We start from the raw sequence: 18,329 nt of genomic DNA, 5'->3' as shown, positions 1-18,329 counted from the left end.
TTGGACAATGCAATCAAATGTAAAGTAGGAGATGAGTTTTTGAACATGCAAATTTTCTCAAGATTAGTGAAAACCAATGACTAGGCAGGAAAAATTCCAAAACTTTAAGATGACATTGTCCTCTCACTGGGGAGTTAAAGTACAAGTTCAGTATTTGTCCTACTTAGATGTGGGTTGGTCAGGCAGCAGGTGAATTTGCATTCCCACAGGATCTGCTTACACTTGGAGGGCAAAAATTCTCTGGGGATTTTGGACAAACAGAACAAGAGATATTAGTGGGTGAATGGAGGTGGATGTCAGTGGGGTCAGAAGTTAGATATGACTGTAATAAAAGGGGAAAAAGCTTAATGTTTTAAAAGTATTTAAAGTACACAGAACTCAAACCTCCAAAAATTCCCCAGGCATCAAGCTTTACCATCTCTGCCTCTCAAGGAAGAATTTCGTCATATTGTCAAATTACATACAAGGAATCTTAGCTAGACTGATACTGGTGCTATTTGTACTGTAATTTTAGTGAAATGTAGTAGGTAACTCTTAGTATTAACGATGATTTAGAGAGCATGAGTTGAAATTTTAACAGCATACTGTGGATGGCCTCCTATAACTTGGCAATTTAGCAAGTCTACTTTCAAACTGAACTACTTCACATATTTTTTCCAGCATGGACATATACCACTCCAGGATTTTTGGTCACTCCTTAAATGAATTTGTAAAATTATCCAGTCTGCCTTAAACTTTGCTTTGTAGGAACCTTTTTTGGTAACTTTTACTTTAAATTTTGTCTTAGTAGCACTACTCCTGTTTTAATTTATGCCATATCATTTAGATTGCTGTTTCAGGGGATTTTTGATGAAGTTAATTTAACTCATTGGAAAATGCTCTGTAGTGCAAATTTTGATTTATTTTCCATTCTAGATTGTCCTCATTGCTATAACCACTTCTACTTTCATTATACTTTGTCTCAAAGACCTTCTCTGCTCTCGCTTCATGAGAATAAGCATTGGAAATGTCAAGCTTCTGAAGGCACCTGTGCTCATTTCTGGCTACCTAAACATAAAGATCTTGCCACATTTTGACTTTTATAAAATGACATCTGTAGTCATTGTAATCCACACCTAAAACTTTCTAAAATGATGTGGTGTGTCTGGCTAAATAATTGCCTGTGTAAACTCTTGCAGAGTTTGAGTTGCAGTAGCAAATTTGTGCTGCCTGTATTGGGCTTGTATCAGAAGTGGAAGTGAGTGATCAGAGCTGCCCTGGGATTTTTGCTGAGTGTCTCATAAACACCCTAGTTATCTGATTCAGACTTTCACCATAGGGTTAATTATTCTTTAATTCATTATGAGCACAACTTTTGGCTTCTATGCAGGCTTTTTTCTGGTTTGGGGTTTTTTTTTTTTTTTAAGTTTGAGTTTAGTTCTTGTTTTTTTAAGATTTAACTTATGTTCATTTAATGTTGTTTTTGTGTTTGTGATTTTTTTACTAGGTCATCTGAACAAGAATCTCCAAAGTGAGTTTTCTTTATACTTTTTCCTACCTTTTAAGATAAATAAGGAAATATATAACTTCAACTGATTTTTCAAAGTAGTGGTTTTGTATGATTAAAAGACACAAATAAATGTATAAGTCAATGAAGATTGTAAAGATTTGTGAAAAAAGTAAGTTTTAGGGTCAGGATTTGGAAAGTCTTAAGTTGTAACAGATCTCTTGTCGCTATTAACAAAAAAAATTGGTTAGAAACTGTTACAAAAGTTCAATGATGCAAAAATCCACTGGCAATTTTATATGGTGACTATTTAAATAGTGCCAGATGACACTGACTGAAATAATATTTTTCTGGAATTGTTAGATTTCTTTTCTACATTAAAAAATCATTACACGGTCTGTAATTTCAACTTGTAAGTGAAATGCTTTTTTTGAACTGTGTTCTGAAAAACTTATTAAGATGTATTTACATACACAGTGTTCCTCCTTGCTTAACATTGACTTCATCAGAATCATGAAAAGTCTTGGAAGCTATCAGATAAAACCAGAATTTTGACAGTGTAATTATAGTTCACTACTTCAAAGCATTCTGAAACTCTGAATGCATTCAAAAAGTGCCACTTTCTGTAGTAACTGAAAGTACTGCAAGTGTTGCATGAAATACCTCATTGCCATTGCCAAGCACACATAGTCGAACTGAAAGTCAGAGGTATTATGGCAAGAATACATTTCCTTGATGGCAGCTCTCAGGACATTTGTATTTGCTGTGATCAGACTTTCACAGGCCAAAAAACAAGTGGCTGCAGTATCAAAGTGTGCTGCAATACAAGTCCTGTATGCTAAAAGCTACACTCCTTGGAGTAGAATTACTTCTTCATTGATAGCTCTAAATATCTGCTGGTAATAGTTCAGAAAAGCTCACATATATCTACAAATACCAAAGCAGAAATAAATGTTTGAATTCACAAATTTTAATGCCAAGGTGCTTTCCTCAAGACAGATATTTTCACGTGAGGTAGTATTTATAAGGATGGAGCAGTTAGTCTGTATGGCATCCATGAGTTTGATTCATTTAAAGTGGGTGGGTTGTATGAGAGGTCTGTATGTCATCCTTTTCTTGAGAGAGAATGTAGCTAAATGAATGTTTGGGAAGTGTTGGAGCACCATCAGGCAACTTGGCCAACTGCCAGATTTCGGGGGGGTTTGGGTACTGACTTTTGTTGTCATTGAATGCTAAAGTTCTTGAATGCCAGATCTGTACCCTAAGTTAGTTCTGGGTCCTTTAGTATGGCTATAACTACCTCAATAACACAATATTTTAATTGCAATTAAACTTTTAATTTTCACTTCATTTACTGTTTCTCTGACAATTTACCCTGGCTTTTCTGCAAACTGCCTTCACCCACAGGGACAAGGTTGAGATGGGACTCATAAGAGGGAGAAATCTTTAAAAAAAAGTACTTTGCAGGAATGACAGTGGAATCACAGCAAAGGATTTTTTCATGGATAGAATTGGCAACTGAAGTGCCCTTCCCTTGTGGTTCAGCCCTCTCCATGTGTTACTGTGAATTCCTGTACAACTACAACAGTGCCTTTCACTGCTAACATCCAAATATTTTGCATTAAATGGTTTTGCTATTCCAGAATTTTTGAATATTTTTTTGGATGTCCACTGATTAATGATAGGCTTAGATCACAATCCACAGTCCTGTTTCCCTGCACTTCCACTAAGAAGTGGTATTAAATCTTTTAACCCTTAGAACTTGCTCTTTTAAAATCTTTTAATTTAAAAATCTGGATTAACAGTACCTTTATAATATTTATCCTTTCAAAATAAAGGAACATATTGGGAAACAGTCCGACGCGGAGCTCTCTGACCCGTCTGTCACCTAAAGCTTTGGCTCGCTCTCCCAATGGAGTTGACAACATGTCTGGCTCTTACCCACTGGAAGGGGTGGATAAGCAGTTCCTAGAAACATATGACAACACTACAAAAAGCAGCTTGACAGAAGACTCCAGTCAGTACTACTGTGATAAGGTACGGGCACTTGTGTGCTTTGGAAGTCAGGGCTAGTAGTGAGTGTGACTCTGAGCTGTGGTTTGAGAATGGGCAAAGTGGTGGCTGTGTTTCAGGATGGGCATATTTTATGTAGTAATGAGAGTAGATCTTGTGTTGCCACTCACATTTATCCAAGCTTACCAAGTGCATTGGTTTCCAAAGTGTCCAGCATTCTAGAATCTTCAGGGAAAGTTCCTAGTGGAATAGAAATCCTGACGTGATTGAATCTTGTTTCCTCCAAGGGAAAAAAAGAGATCAGCTAAATCAAGTTGCTATCTGTCTGAAAAGCAGGCACAGCTCTGCTTTATCCCAGGCATCTCTGAAAAGCAGACACAGCTCTGTGTTATCCCAGGCATCTCTTAAGGATGGCTGAACATCATCCTTATGAGTTCTGACCTGGCTGGAGAGCAGCTGCTCCCTGCTAACATTATGGTCGTGGATCATTCTTGCCCAGCCTGTTCCAGAGGGGTTCTGGCTAAAAGTGGACACTTGCATTTAATTAAAACAACTAACTAAAATTAGTTAGAATAGTTCTGTCATTTCCAACATGTCTGTTAGCTGCTGACACTTTTTAGTTCTTCTGCCTTGTGGATCTGTTGCGTAAAAATAAACCCATTTAAAGGAGAAAAGCTCTAAAGATGGTCACTTCATTGATCTTGGAATAGAGTCATTTCTATTCATATGTTGCACCTAAACTTTTAATGACAACAGATTGGAACTTATATAGGATTTATCAACTGGGAAGGAAAGCTAAGATGAGAGTAACGATGTTAAGACAGAGCAACCAGAAAATATTTGCTGAGATGTGAATTGTTATTTTTACTATTTAAAAGGTTACTACCATAGGTGCATTCTACAATTCCTATTTCAAAGGTGTATTTATGTAGAGTATGTTTGTTCAGCACTTCTAAATTTGGTTGCACTGTTTTCTAATTTGCTGATATTTTCTTCTAAAAATCAGAACATTTTCTTTCTTTTTCTATATATCGCAGAATGACCTAATTGAGGGAGATTTACTATTGGTGCGTATCATACCAGATGAAGAAGGGAAGTTTGGATTTAATCTGAAGGTAAACCAGCTGTCTTTTAATTATCTTTAAATGCTTTATGGATAAGATGTTTTTACTTCATGATTTTTAGTATTTTTTTAGTATAATGATTTGGAGAAAGCAATCTATTTTACAGGACTGTCCTGTGGACTGAGAGTTTTTAGAAGTGGCAGCCTAATCCTTAAGTACTAAAGCAACACTTACAGAAATAAGCATCTAATAGTTCTCTGGTTTTCAGTTGCATATATTATGGCATGGCCCATATCCAAGGCACACTACCTATTTGGCTGCTGAAACATGAACTTGAAGGCCTAATTTAAGGCATCACCTTTTGGAAAATTGGACCTCTGTATTTTAAAACAATTTAAATAGTTTGTGCTGTTCCATTTAATCATATCCATTAGAAATCATATTAAAAATTTGAAAATTAATTTGGGAAGAAAATTTAAATTATTGTTGGTAATTGACTATTGTAAATGTTTTAAATTCCCTTACTGAAATTCCATTTAAGCTGAGTATGATAAATTTGCCATAATATCAAAATTAGAGTTTAGTCATTTCACCTTGGTTTTTTATTGGTAATGTAAAGAGAATAAAGGAGTACAATTGTCTGGGACTTTGATCCTACCAGATTCCTTGCACATGTGCCACAAAATCTAAGCAAACTGTCTGCCTTGAAAGTTCAAGTGTTAAATTTGGCTTGCTTCAAGCACAGGGTTACAAAAAATGTTCCATTTTATCTGTTTATGCTTATTAGAATGTATGGCCTGAAGCAGGCACCCAGTTTAGTTTACTGGAAATTGGTACATTTAAAGACACCTCAACTCACCCCATAATGCCCCATTTACTGACGAAAATTCAGTCCTACCAACCCTACCAACAGCATAAAAATATATATATATAAAGAAAATAAGCAATTGCTTCTTTTAAATGCTGCTTATGCTTAATGATAGATTTATGGGTGCTATTTAACTTGATATTCCTCTCATTCCTCTAGGGTGGAGTAGATCAGAAAATGCCACTGCTAGTGTCAAGAATAACTCCAGGATCACCTGTAAGTAAATGCCTGAGGCTTTTAATCCCTTCCATTGCTACTCCTTCCACCTCTCAAAGGTCTGTACACATAAAAATTTGGACACCTGTAACCAGTATGAGATAGTAGCAGAACTGTTCTCATTAGGAATTGGTTTAACCAGTGATGTCTTAAACCACGGATTAAAAGATCTGGAAGAGTTTGTCAAACCAGATATTAGTAGAAAGTATATTTGTGTTCTCCTGTCATCTCAAAAAGTGCATCCTGAACTGGAAAATGCTTGATGAGGGGCAAGAACTGGGGAAAAGGAATATCATTTACTGAAGAAGTAAATAGTTTGGGCCCCTGCACCCTAAAAGAAATAGCTGGTTTGAGGGAGATGTAGTAGGGATCTGCAATATTAGAAGCACTGTGAAAAAGGAATTCCAGCAGAAATATGGACTACTAAAATTAGGACTGCAGAAATAGGACTACTAAATTAAGTTTGTGAAGGTCAGGTTCTTCATGTTTGGTGAAGTAGTTCTTTGTACAGAAGATAGTAGACCTGTGAAACTCCTTGACAAAGGATGTGTGGTTAAAATAATTTTGTGTGTGATCAGGACAGGTGTCATGGTTTGAGCCTGACACAGAGCCAGTGCCCCCATGAAAATGCCCTCACCCTGGTGTCTGCTGTGAGATGTGACCAGGAATAAGCAAAACAGGCTCCAGCTTAAACATAAAGAACACTTTATTACCTAAACTACAGGAAAATAGGGAAAAGCTATAAGGAAAAGGAAAAAAAAATTGAAAACCTTACAAAAAAACCACTTTCCTCCTCCCCACTACCTGAATTTCCCAATCCAATACATTCTCCCAAATCACCAACTGCCCAGCCTGGCACCACACTTTAGTATACTCAAACTTCAGTTCATGAAGAGGAGAGGAGTCCTTCTTGTTCCATAGGCTTCCCCTGGAAACACGCTGAAACCTCGTGTGCTTCCATGTCACTTCGGCACCGCCCGGAAAGTCCTTTTGCCGCTTGTGACATCTTCCTTCCATGCCCAGTGCTCTCACCACCGTGCATGGACCAGAGCTGCTTTTAGGGTTGTCTTTTAAGGATGCCTTGTCTCACTCCAAAAAGGCACAGTCTCTGCTTTGGGACATCTGTCCCCCCCATATTTTTCCAACCCCCTGGGGCCGAGGGGTCCCCACGATGAACCCTCCTGGTTCTGAGGCACTGCCTCCCCCTAAGTGCAGTCTCTGTGTCACAGGAACAAACTGAGTCCATGGCCACAAGAAAAGTCCAGCCAAAAGGCCACTCCAAGCATCTCTCTCTTCACTCAGCCAGTCTTCTCTACGTCCTTTGGGCCAGGTCCTTGTTTCATCTTATCTCTTATCTCCCTTCTTAGTCAGCTCCGAGGAGGATCAGCATTCTTGCAAGGCCCCAATCATGAAAGAAAGGGGGTTAAAAATCTCAGTCTCTGCCTGTCTCAGAACGACGATACTCCCACACGCGCTGCTGCTGCGGCCGGCCGGGCTGCACCCTTCTCCCCCCTTTCTCCTCCTGGGCCGGCTGCTATCACATTCCGTCTCGCCGCCTCTCCCTCTCTCTCCCTCCTGGGGGGGGGGAATGGCTGCCCGATGTCTCTTGGGGCTCCTCCACCCTTCCATCCTTGAGGGCCTTCTCACCCCCATCTCTGTCCAGGCCCCGGGCCTACCGCATGGCTGCCCCTTCCCCGCCCAGCAGCAGCGGCTGGACAGGGGAGGGAGATCCGACCTCTTCTCCTCGACGTCCCAAGAGGCCTCCCAGGGCCAGAGCCCTGCTTTTTAACCCCTGTGTATTCTCGGAGGTGTGTCCAAACCCCACTGGCTACACCAGGTGCCAGTATCAAACTCCGAACATCCATTGGTTTGACCACAGCATCCCAGAATTCCCACTTCTTCCTGGTCAAACCACCACAACAGGACAAATACTTGGGGAGAAAAGCTATTGTTACTGACTAAGCTAGCCACAATAGGCTGAGGAAATCCTTAGGGCTGAAATTTCTTATAGGATGGGAGAGTACTTGGCAGGAGAGAGGGAGCATAAAAAGGGAGCATATGTTTGCTCTGTTCCTATTTTGCCCTAGAATTTTCCTTATGGAAATATTTATAGACTAGGTGAAATATATAAGAATCAGCAGAGCCATTGAGTTCTTCTGTTGAATTTTGAAATAATAATAGGAACAAAAAATCTTTTAAAACTTTTTTTCTAAATAATTATCACATCATTGTGAGGACAAATGTTATATCAAATTTTTTCACTTGCCTTTTTCCAAACTATATTTCCTAACTCTCATAAAATAATTTCAGTGCAGACTTCTTAGGAAATATTACTGACTTAATCCTGAAAATACAATGCACTCTGAATCCTCTGACTCTTCTGAAATTTGATAAGCAGTCACAGGACTGATGTCTAAATGTCATGATGCTAATCCAGCTGAAACAGATTGCTTGAGAAGTTATTTTTTTGTCACATTTATGATTTTTGGCGTGATTTACACAGTTCATGGCACTTCTTTATGAACCATAATAATTATTTGAAAAAGTGTTTGGTAGGAAGTTATAATTATAACTTTCATCTAGGAATTGAAAATAAAACAGTTCCTAAGACATTTCATGGTCAACCTAGCAAATATTCTAAGGGTGATTTGAGATTCTGAAATTACATAGGGCAAACAAGCTCATTCTGCAATCAGAGAATGAAAGATGTTTCTCCTGAGACAGTAGTTTCCTTTGGCAGATTTGGCTGATCTTCTGGAAAGTATTGATCTGTATTTTTTCCTCTTGGATTGAAAAAGGGCAGGTGTTCCAACTTTGATCACTTCATTGAAGTGTCTCCCTTTGGTGTCATAGGCATGGACAAGAGTGACTAATTATCCCTCTAGCCTAGTAAACCACCACATGAGCAAGTGGTGGTTACTCTGTCAAAGTAACCAGGATCGCAGAAAAAAATTGGAAATGGCTATCCAATATATAATACTCAGCAGCAGTGTTATGGAAATCATGTCATGTGTTAGCAAGAGGAAAATAATACATTTATTTTTAGAGAATAGCAGTATTAACATTGATTATATTGTTTTCCATAAACAAAACTTTACCTGTTCTTTACTGTTTAATGAAATGAAGCTGATAGTTCAAATTTAAGTCTGTTGAATGCATTTTGATATTATTTTAGCTCAGTTATTCCTTACCTTCATGACTGCTATTTTAACTTCCTCTAGATTCACTCATTACCCTGTAAAATGTCTTCAGGGATGCTATTTGGTAATATTATTTGCTAAGATTATTTCTCAGGTCTGTAGATTGCCTTTTCCTCACTTTCCTACAAAAAAATGTGTATCTTTTTAGAGGAGGGGAAAGCAAAAATAAGGAAGCATTTTTCTTTACACCTCCTAAAGTTCTTTTAAAAAAACCTTTTAATAAAGCAGCAACGTAGTATGCTGGGGAAACTGAAGGACAGAGTACCCAAAATTTTTATGAAAGCGCATTTTAGTGAAGGAACAACCATATATTGCATCTGTTTGGCTTGGGGTTTTTTTTTAATTAAAGTTCTCTACAGATTTTTTTCACAAACAGTATTAATGCTCTCAGGTGCTAAAGAAGTCATTATGGTTTTATGTAATAGAGCTTTTAAAGGAAAAAAACCCATGCATGCTCCTTGGAGCAATAGCAGGTCATGAGCATAGAAATGACACATCGGGTGTATCAATAGGACAGACAGCCTTTGACATAATAAATTGCCTGGAAGAGCTCAGACTCTGAAAAATCTGTAAATTATGCTTGCATAGGAGGAATTAATTCTCCTTTGAGATATATTTTATATAGTCAGATGATTCAAATAAGAGGGCTGATGCATTAACATATCACATGATTAACAAAGTTTGTTTGAGCAAAGATATTAGTCCATCTGTAATAAAGACTAATAGAAGCCAGCCAAGAAATCTAAATTATAGGCAGATGTAGGAACTCAGAAACCATTTCTTTCAAGTTTTTGTTGATGTCTTGACTCTCCTAGACTGACCTGATGTGGTCTTTATATCACCTATCTTTCCAAATATTTATATTTCAAAGAGAAAAACTTAACAATATTTAAGAGTGATTAAATTAGTGATTCATAGTTACATTCTTTAGTCTTGCCTTTGTAAATTGTAAAAAATATGGCAAGGGGACCTGAGAATACCTAGTTAAATCAGTATTGAAGAACATCATGGCTGCTTCTAATTCCCATTCTTTTTCTGTTTACATTTTTTACAAATTATTGTCAATCTTTCCTATACTTATTTTGTTTTCTTATTTCTATGAAAAAAAGTTGGGGGCAACTATTCCCTCTTTAAATTTTTAATCAGCCTTTCTGCATGGGATTTTTTTCCTCTTGCATGCATCTTTCTTCTCTCTTGCTTCTTTCTCTTCTTCTTTATCTGTTTTTTGGCACTAAGACAGGTCTTAAGTTTTCTTTAACTTTGTTTGCTGGTACAAATGACTCCCAATTTACTTTCTTCATATTCATGCCACTATTTTTTTTATTCTGCATTTTTCATCTTTGTGATATTTTTTGTGATACAATTTCTTCTTTCCATCTCCTATTTACTAGTTGGTAATATATTAGGAGCCATTGGTGCATGGCATAATCAGGATTGAATCTAGTTTCATTTCTTGTTCACAGGAAATTGGTAATGGTTGTTTGGTAGGGCTGATGATATTGGATGAATAAAGCTCAAGGAACCTGTGCTGGCTATGAAGGAAATACAGGGAACACCTAGGAAAAAATAGAAGCAGTAAAGGTCTATGTCTCATTCATACAATAAATGAAATGAAGTGTTTATATATCACTTGTGTAGCTGGAGACTTCCTAGACAAAATAAAGATTAGGATAGTAATGATGAAAAAATTGTTACATTACTTGACACTCAAAGATTGTAGAATCCTGCATATTCATATTAGAGAAGCACAGAAAGTTGGAAGGGACCTGGAGGTCCTCTTGTCCAATCCCCTCTGCTCAAGAGTCACCAAGAGACAGTTGTCCAGGACCATATCCAGGTGGCTGTTGAGGGCTCTGAGGTGAGAGACTGCACAGTATCTCGGCAACCTGCTGGAGTGCTCAGTCACCACAGCAGTAGAACTGTTTCCTGATGCTTGAATGGAGCCTCCTGTGTTTCAGTTTGAGCTCTTTGCCTCTGATCCTGTCACTAAGCACTTCTGAGAGTTTGGCTTCATCCTCTCTGTGTCTTCCCTTAAAGTATTTATGTACATTGCAAGATCCCCTTGAGCCTCTTCTTCTCTAGGCTAAATACTCCCAGCTCTCTGAGTCTTCCTTCGTGCAAGGGCTGCTCTAGTCCCTTAGACATCTTTGTAGCATCATCATCATCATCTTCTGGCCATAGCTTTAATTGCTTTGTGCTTGACATAGAGCTAAGCATACAGAGAACTGTGGCAGAAACAAAGCAAAACAAACCTTGGGAGACCAGCAGTTAATCTAAATCTAAAGAAGACTCTACAAATTAAAAAATATATGAAATGTGTGTGGATTTCTTTGAAATTTAAAAAGTGCGTGCCTGGGGAATGTCATGTTACTTTAATCATGTTCATGAGAAACATGTTTGAACTTCTTAATAGTCACTGCATAAAAAGTGAACTGGATTATCTCATGTGCCCAAAACACTTCATCAAAAAATTCAGAGGTTGTTGAGGCTTGGAGTCTGAAGTACAGATCTTTGAGAGCAATTTGTTTGATTAATGTGAATTCCTTTTAAAGCTATCAATATGTTGTTTGAACTGTTCCTTATTATCGTGGAGAGGCTTTGAAGCTCGAGAGCTTTAGAGCTGAAACCTTTGATAGAACCTCTGATACAGAATATGAAACTTGGCCGGGAGAATGGTGAAGACTTTGCTTACACAATGTACTTAATATCCTGATATGCTCCTGCTTGCACAACTGGTGATGACATTAATGTGTTTCTTTGGTCTTGAAACAGGCTGATAAATGCATTCCAAAGCTGAATGAAGGTGATCAGATAGTATTAATTAATGGCCGAGATATCTCAGAGCACACGCATGACCAGGTGGTCATGTTCATAAAAGCCAGCAGAGAATCCCACACAAGAGAGCTTGCACTTTTGGTCAGGAGGAAAGGTAACTGGGCTAATTTTATTCACTTCTAATGTTTTTGAGACTGTTGCTCTTATGCTTGGTGGTGTACTGTCTTCTGTTTGCATAAGCATGTTCTCAGAGCATTTGGAATAGGTCTGTGCAAAGAGTAGGTCTCACTAAATTTGAATTAGTAGTACAAGTAGTTTAAACTGTATAGGTTCTTACCACTGCCACAAAGAGTCATGCAAGTTAGAATTCCTTCTTATTTTTTGTTCTAAAAATCTATGAGAATAAATAGTCCCTTGAAAAAAAAATTTTTGGTGACGTGGGGTGCTGGTTTTTTTTGTAAATAAAGCATAATTTTAAAAACCTGCAAGTGCAGATTCACAAAAACTCATGGGCTGTTAATGTGCACAATTATGTGATGAAACAAATCAAATAAGCTGCTCCTCACCTCATTCTTAGATTAGACATTTTGTGACAATACTGAGATAAACTTGTGCTGGTTCCTTGCAGAGCTGCTGCCTGCAAAGAGGAAACAATCTTTGAAATATGCAGGGTCTTAAACTCTATGTTTAAAAATGGAAAACTCATCCAGCTTGGCATTGCATGTTCCATATTTAAACACCTGTAGATCCCAAGAGCTTTCAGATGATGTCAAACTCTTAATTTTGTTATTTGCTTTCCTTAAAAGGTATGGTAAGACGTTAGCACACACAATTACACAAAGTTCCTGATTGCATGAAGACATAAAAATCTGAAGGGATTAGGCATTACTAGGAAATAGGAGGGAATGAAACAGCCTAAGTGATAGGTACTTCTGTAACACTGGCATTATTTATAACTTCTTGTGTTTCTAAGAAGATAGAGGGGCTCTTTCCTTTGTTTTCCACTGGCTTTATGCATCATTTAGCTTTCACTTAATTTTCTAGTCCCCTTCCAACTTGCAGATAAGAGAAATCTTAAAGATGACCCATGGCCCCATACCAGTAATTTTTTATAGGCATGAGCATAAGCAGCTCCCCATTCTCTGAAGTTTGGCAGGTGTGAACTCTTCCCATCACTGCAGGATAACCACAGCTGGACATGTCTGGTGATACAATATATTTCATAGGGACAGAACTGTTCTGCAGATTGCTTCATTAATGTTTGTCATGTTCTTCAATAGCAAGGAATGTTGAAGAAAATTGACTAATAATTCTTTTTAACTTTAGTTAGTTCCTTCAGTGTTTGCATAAGAAATTGTAAAAGATAATTGTGTCTTCTCTAATGGCAAAGGAGTGTGATGAAGGGAGTTTTGCCTTTGTTTTGCTGTTGGAGGTCCAAACTGATAGAAGTTTCTTGTAGAGATATTCCACTAATTATGATCTACACTTCTTTAGGTAAAACTCCCTTGTTTTTTACCATGGTGGATGTTGTGTTTCATTAGCCTATTTAGCAGTTCATCAGGCAAGACAAAGTTGCAAAAACCTCCTTGTGCTAGGAATTCAAGTTCTTTGCCTTCATAAACAGCCATTTGGAGTTTTTCTTTCAGAAAGATCATAGGGACATTATACTCTTTATAGTTTCTACAGTAATATAGTACAAAAAGAAGCGTGATTAAATTGTTGCTCTTTATTATTTGCTTTTGCAAACTCTGTTGTTATTTCAAGCTAGTAAATTTTAATATCTGTTAAAAACACATTAATGCTCTATGTAATGGATTATAACTTCATACACATCTTTCAGTAGTTAAACAGTTTGTGGATCCCATATCAGAAGATGAAGCTGATTCCCACACCCTGCCAGAATCTATTCTTCCTGTCTGTTCTGAATACGGTGGTGATACACTGGAGGAGTCTATGGAGCAGCTAAGAAGAGGGCTAGAAAGTGGGACTGTCCTTATTCAGTTTGAGGTGGGTAATACTCAACTCTGTAATGCTGTGAGTATAGAACAATAGCTGTAACCAGTGAGTAATGGAGGGGCTGTAATTAGTTGCAAATCTCATTGTTCCTCTTCAATCTTATCTCAAGAGAGCAACAATTTGACTTGCCCATCAGTTTCACACTTCACTACTTAGAATAGGGAAGAATGAGTTTTAAGTCTTAGACAAAATACCATCTGCTGAGAAAAATGTATTTAAATTAAGATATTTTTGGCTTAAGTAACCAAAGTTCACTAAATCACGTGTTTTTTTTTTTTTTTTGTAGTTGTTTAATTGAGTAGAGTAGTGGGATTTTGACAGAGGTCATTCTTGCACTTTGTTTCCTTTTCTATGTTCTTCAATGTGTTAGCTTAGAAAACTAGCTAATAAAATTTTCATATTTTATTAAATTAATTCCCTCAGTGTTAGTATAAGAAATTCCAAAGGATAATTCCTCTGCTTCTCTAATGGCAGTGGAGTGCAGTATGTATGTTTGTGGTTGCTTTACTGTTGTAGATTCAAGCATTTGTAGTAGCTCTGAATAAACCTTAGTTTATTATGGTTTATAAAATTGGCATTGGGTTCTGGAGTAACTCCTTCTGTCACTGAAAACTTGTAGAACAGCAATAAAATTTCTTCCCCTTTTGATATTTTTATCCTTTACTTTTTTTTTTTTTAAAGCTGGAAAATTTAATGGTAGAGCTGAAGAGTTGTGGTATTGTTTATTGTATAACCACTCTTTTTATGAGGTTTCCTTTCTTTCTGATTTCTGAGAACTAAAATTCCCCTGGTTTTAAGGAATTATAGACAATGGTTCATAACTGCTTTCCAAAATCCACAGTACTGGATGCAATGCAGCAATTACAATGAATCTGCTGCTACTGCTATTGAAGCTGTAGCTCAAAAATAGGAACTGACTTTCAATATCTTCTTAATTGTCAAATTTCTTGACTAAATTTGTACACAAATTTCCTGTAGTGAACTTCATAGGATATTTGATCCTTTATGATACTCTGATAAATGATATTATGATATTCATAGGATATTTGAGCCTATATTTTATCTTTTTTATGACAAAATTATAAAAGGATTTTACAGAAAAAATACGAAAGCTTTTTGAAATCTAATAGACTAGGGTACGGCTTAGTGGTCTTCTTGCTTTGACTTCATTGTTTAGTGATCTTCAGAAGCAGAGGCAATGGCAGTGTCCACTCATCAGCTTTGGTGACTCAAACTCTTTTTTCACTTCAGTAAAATAGTAAATAATTAGCCAGTAGACTGTGAATAATCAAGTTTTTCCAGAATATCTTCCTCCATTTAGTCAGAATTTAAGAAGTCTGTCAATAGCAAGTGACTGTTTGCCAGGCAACAGTGAAGCTCAAGAATGGTTACTTGACTTTAAATTATTCTTCTCTGTCTTCCTAAAAAAGGCAGAAATTGCGTCCAGGCTCTAGTAAAGTGGAACTTGGCTTACAACAGATAGAAGCTTTTCTATTTAATATATTATCAAGTTCTCTCCTCACATGGCTTGTTTATGTTGTATAAGTTGAAAAGTTCAGTGATCTGTGAATACAGAATTTTAAGGTCCAGCAAATCTCAGTAGAATAAATATTTTTGTGTATTGCTCTTTTTCTCTCAATCAGAAGTAGGGGATTTTAGCCTCCTATTTGTTTCATTCCATTTATATATGGAACAACATTCAAAATCTTCATTAAACATATGAGTTCATATATAATGAACTCTGTGGTAAGTGTTCAGTGGCACATCCAGATTTAATAACTCAGTCGTAAGGTGCTTTCATGTATATTTAATACACAAAAGCTATAGTTGTTATATATACAGTTCTTGTGGGTTTGTTTGGTTTTGTTGTTGTTGTTTTCCCTCTGTACCTTTTTTTGTCTTGTTTGATGTACATAGAAGCAAATATCATTAGGGTTTGAAAAGATCTCCAAGATCATAGAATCCAACCATTAACCGCACACCAACTTCAAAATTTTGGTTATACAGACATTATATGTACCCCATTACTGTGTCCATTTACCCCAGATCAAGTCTGCAACATAGGCCTTGGCCCAAAAGCAAAGAAGTCACATGTTAAGAGATTGATACATTAAAGTTGTAGTTTTTTAGTTACTTGCAGGATTGAAATGGATAGGTTTATTCCACAGAACAAAACTTTTCTGAAATTTTTGTATTATAGTTGATTCCAGAGAGTAAGTCTGTGGCTATTTTTTTGTTCTGATGCCATTCACTGCTCCCTTGTTGCACCCTCAATCACTGTTGTCCTTCTGGCCTGCAGTTTTAAAAGCAAAAGGCAAACTTGCAGAGCAATGGTTTATATCAATGATGCTCACATGCTGGTTTTGCTTTTTTCCTAGAAATTTTTCTAGCTATCTTGATGGGCTAGCAACAACAGAAATTCTTGTCATGTTAAATACAAAAACCTCCCAAGTGAATTTTGCAGAAGGATAGGAAAAACATTAAAGAAAATATGTAGTTTTTTCAGTCTATGTATTTTTGTGTGAATGTAATTAGTGTGTGTATAGCATAATCACATCTCCCAAAATCTTGTAATTTTTCATTCTACTTTGCAGCAACTTTACAGAAAGAAACCAGGATTGGCTGTTACATGTGCAAAGGTACCTCAGAATATGGACAAGAATAGATACAAAGATGTTCTACCTTGTGAGTCTAAAGTACAGTTTCTGCCTATTTTGCTTTTTAAAACTGCTGTATTGAACTTGCTGATTAAAGATTTAATTATATAATTGAAGTCATGTAATTGGTCATTTTATTTTCTAAAAGGTAATTTACTCTGTTTGTATTCTGCTGTTTGTGTTTCTGCAAGTCCTCAGGTTTTTTTAAACTTAATAGAGGGGAAGTATGTCTCTTAATTGCTAATTTTATTCCCTCTTTCTTGTGTGTGTGCAGATGATGCCACAAGGATAATATTGCAAGGAGATGAAGATTACATTAATGCAAATTATGTGAATGTAAGTCATACAGAGACCTGCATTTACTCACTTTCTGTATTACTAAGCAGAAAAAAAAAAAGGTTTTTTTAGGAATAAGGATATTTTATTTTAATTTGGGGGATTTGTAAATGTGAAAGATGTAAAATTTCATAACCTAAAAACTAGTGTCTGTTGTGAAACAGGTGACCATCCTAATACACAGTGAGTGCTGCCATGTAGTGATACACTGTGATATGTGCAGAGTTTTTAACCAGTAAAAATTCTTTTATTTTTCCATATACTTCAAATGCTGGGATTGTCTCCATAAAACTAAGCCTTTTTTTCCCTCTAAATCTGCTTATGACCATAGCTAACTACAAATGATCCAGAAGATAAACTAGAGCCTTGATTTTCCTAATCAGTCAAGTGTAGGCTGGGAGTCAGGGAAAAAAAGGAGGAAAATGTGTATATATTTCTGTCAGATACATAAGCTAAGCACCTAAATCACAGAGTCAATTATTAACATCCTGTGTTTAGTATCAGGCAGTAATCAGCTTTTGCTGTACCTTTGGTGAATATACCCCAACATCATTCCTTACTATATGTTAAAGAAAATTTAGAAAGCTTTGCAGTTTCAAGTTTTCAAGTACCTTTTCACTATTAATCTTCTGCTCATAGTTCAGCATGAAGGACTACAGAATCTATGCTTTACATCTGTTGTAAATTATTGATTTAAAAGTTTTTTACATATCAAATTGTAATCTTGATTGTCTTATTACTTAGCTTTTTTGCCTTCTTCCCTCAAAACTTTCTTGAATGAAATGCAAAAGTTAAAATGTACCTGAGTAGTGAGAGTGAACTTTACATAGAGGTTTCTTTTTTCTCTTTGTAGATGGAAATTCCTTCTGCTGGCATTGTGAACCGGTACATTGCTACTCAGGGGCCTCTTCCACACACATGTGCACACTTCTGGCAAGTCGTCTGGGATCACAAATTATCACTGATCATCATGCTAACAACACTCACTGAACGAGGGCGGGTAAGTGCCCAGCTCCTCTGTATGCTGAAAAATGTACTGTAACTTAGAACCTTTTTCATTTGTTATGGTTTTTTAAATAACCCTAAAAGAGGCCAACTTATTCAGTTGAATTATTCTTCTGAGGGTCAGGCTTTCTGAGTTACTTAGGGCAGATAGTCCTCATTTTGGTTTTTGTTATGCTGCTTTGCAAACAAACCAGATGTCTGATATACAGGAATCACTGCATTTACTCAGTTGTGCTGATCAGACTGGTACTACATGCTGTTATTTTTCTCCCTGAGCATTGGCCTCCATGTGGCAGTTTCTCTTCAAAAGATTCAGAGAATGTCTGGAAGGATTGAGTGGGTTAGCAAATCTTCTAGTCTAGCTGTAAAAAGGAGTCTGCCATTGTGGTATTTACTAGTGGTTAGAATTTAGCTTGCTTATTTTTTTTTACATCTCAGGATCCTTCCTAGAATTGCTCTGATAATTATTTAAATTATGTTTAGATTAATTCTGTCTCTCCTTGAATTTTGGAATAGCACAGTGAAATTCTGGTGTGTTTTGATTTAATTTGTCCTTTGCAGTTTTAAAGATTAAGTTTTTAGATTAAATGGGAAGGTAATGGTTTTAAAGTTTTAGAAGCTGAAATCTCAACAGCTGGATTTTTCAAGAGGTAGAGAAGGTGGTGACTCTCATATGCCTTCACTGTAGCCTTT

General features: G+C 36.8%; 1 protein-coding gene across 5 annotated transcripts in view; it reads left to right on the top strand.

The window, feature by feature from the left end:
* PTPN3 (protein tyrosine phosphatase non-receptor type 3) overlaps nt 1–18,329 on the top strand; it is a 124,108-nt gene that overhangs the window by 86,450 nt on the left and 19,329 nt on the right. For 2 of the 5 annotated variants that reach the window (XM_064705609.1, XM_064705607.1), the window contains exons 15-23: nt 1,487–1,510; nt 3,325–3,523; nt 4,537–4,614; nt 5,591–5,647; nt 11,620–11,776; nt 13,463–13,629; nt 16,233–16,323; nt 16,570–16,631; nt 17,485–17,631. In XM_064705609.1, the coding sequence (XP_064561679.1) occupies nt 1,487–1,510; nt 3,325–3,523; nt 4,537–4,614; nt 5,591–5,647; nt 11,620–11,776; nt 13,463–13,629; nt 16,233–16,323; nt 16,570–16,631; nt 17,485–17,631 (982 nt within the window). The remainder of the gene's footprint in view (nt 1–1,486; nt 1,511–3,324; nt 3,524–4,536; nt 4,615–5,590; nt 5,648–11,619; nt 11,777–13,462; nt 13,630–16,232; nt 16,324–16,569; nt 16,632–17,484; nt 17,632–18,329) is intronic. The other 3 variants (XM_064705611.1, XM_064705610.1, XM_064705608.1) reach the window with 2 other exon arrangements.

Source organism: Zonotrichia leucophrys, chromosome 2 (assembly GCF_028769735.1).
Source record: "Zonotrichia leucophrys gambelii isolate GWCS_2022_RI chromosome 2, RI_Zleu_2.0, whole genome shotgun sequence".
Lineage (NCBI taxonomy): Eukaryota > Metazoa > Chordata > Aves > Passeriformes > Passerellidae > Zonotrichia > Zonotrichia leucophrys.
Note: the sequence above shows the minus strand (reverse complement) of the source record. Positions and strands in the feature narration are given on the sequence as shown.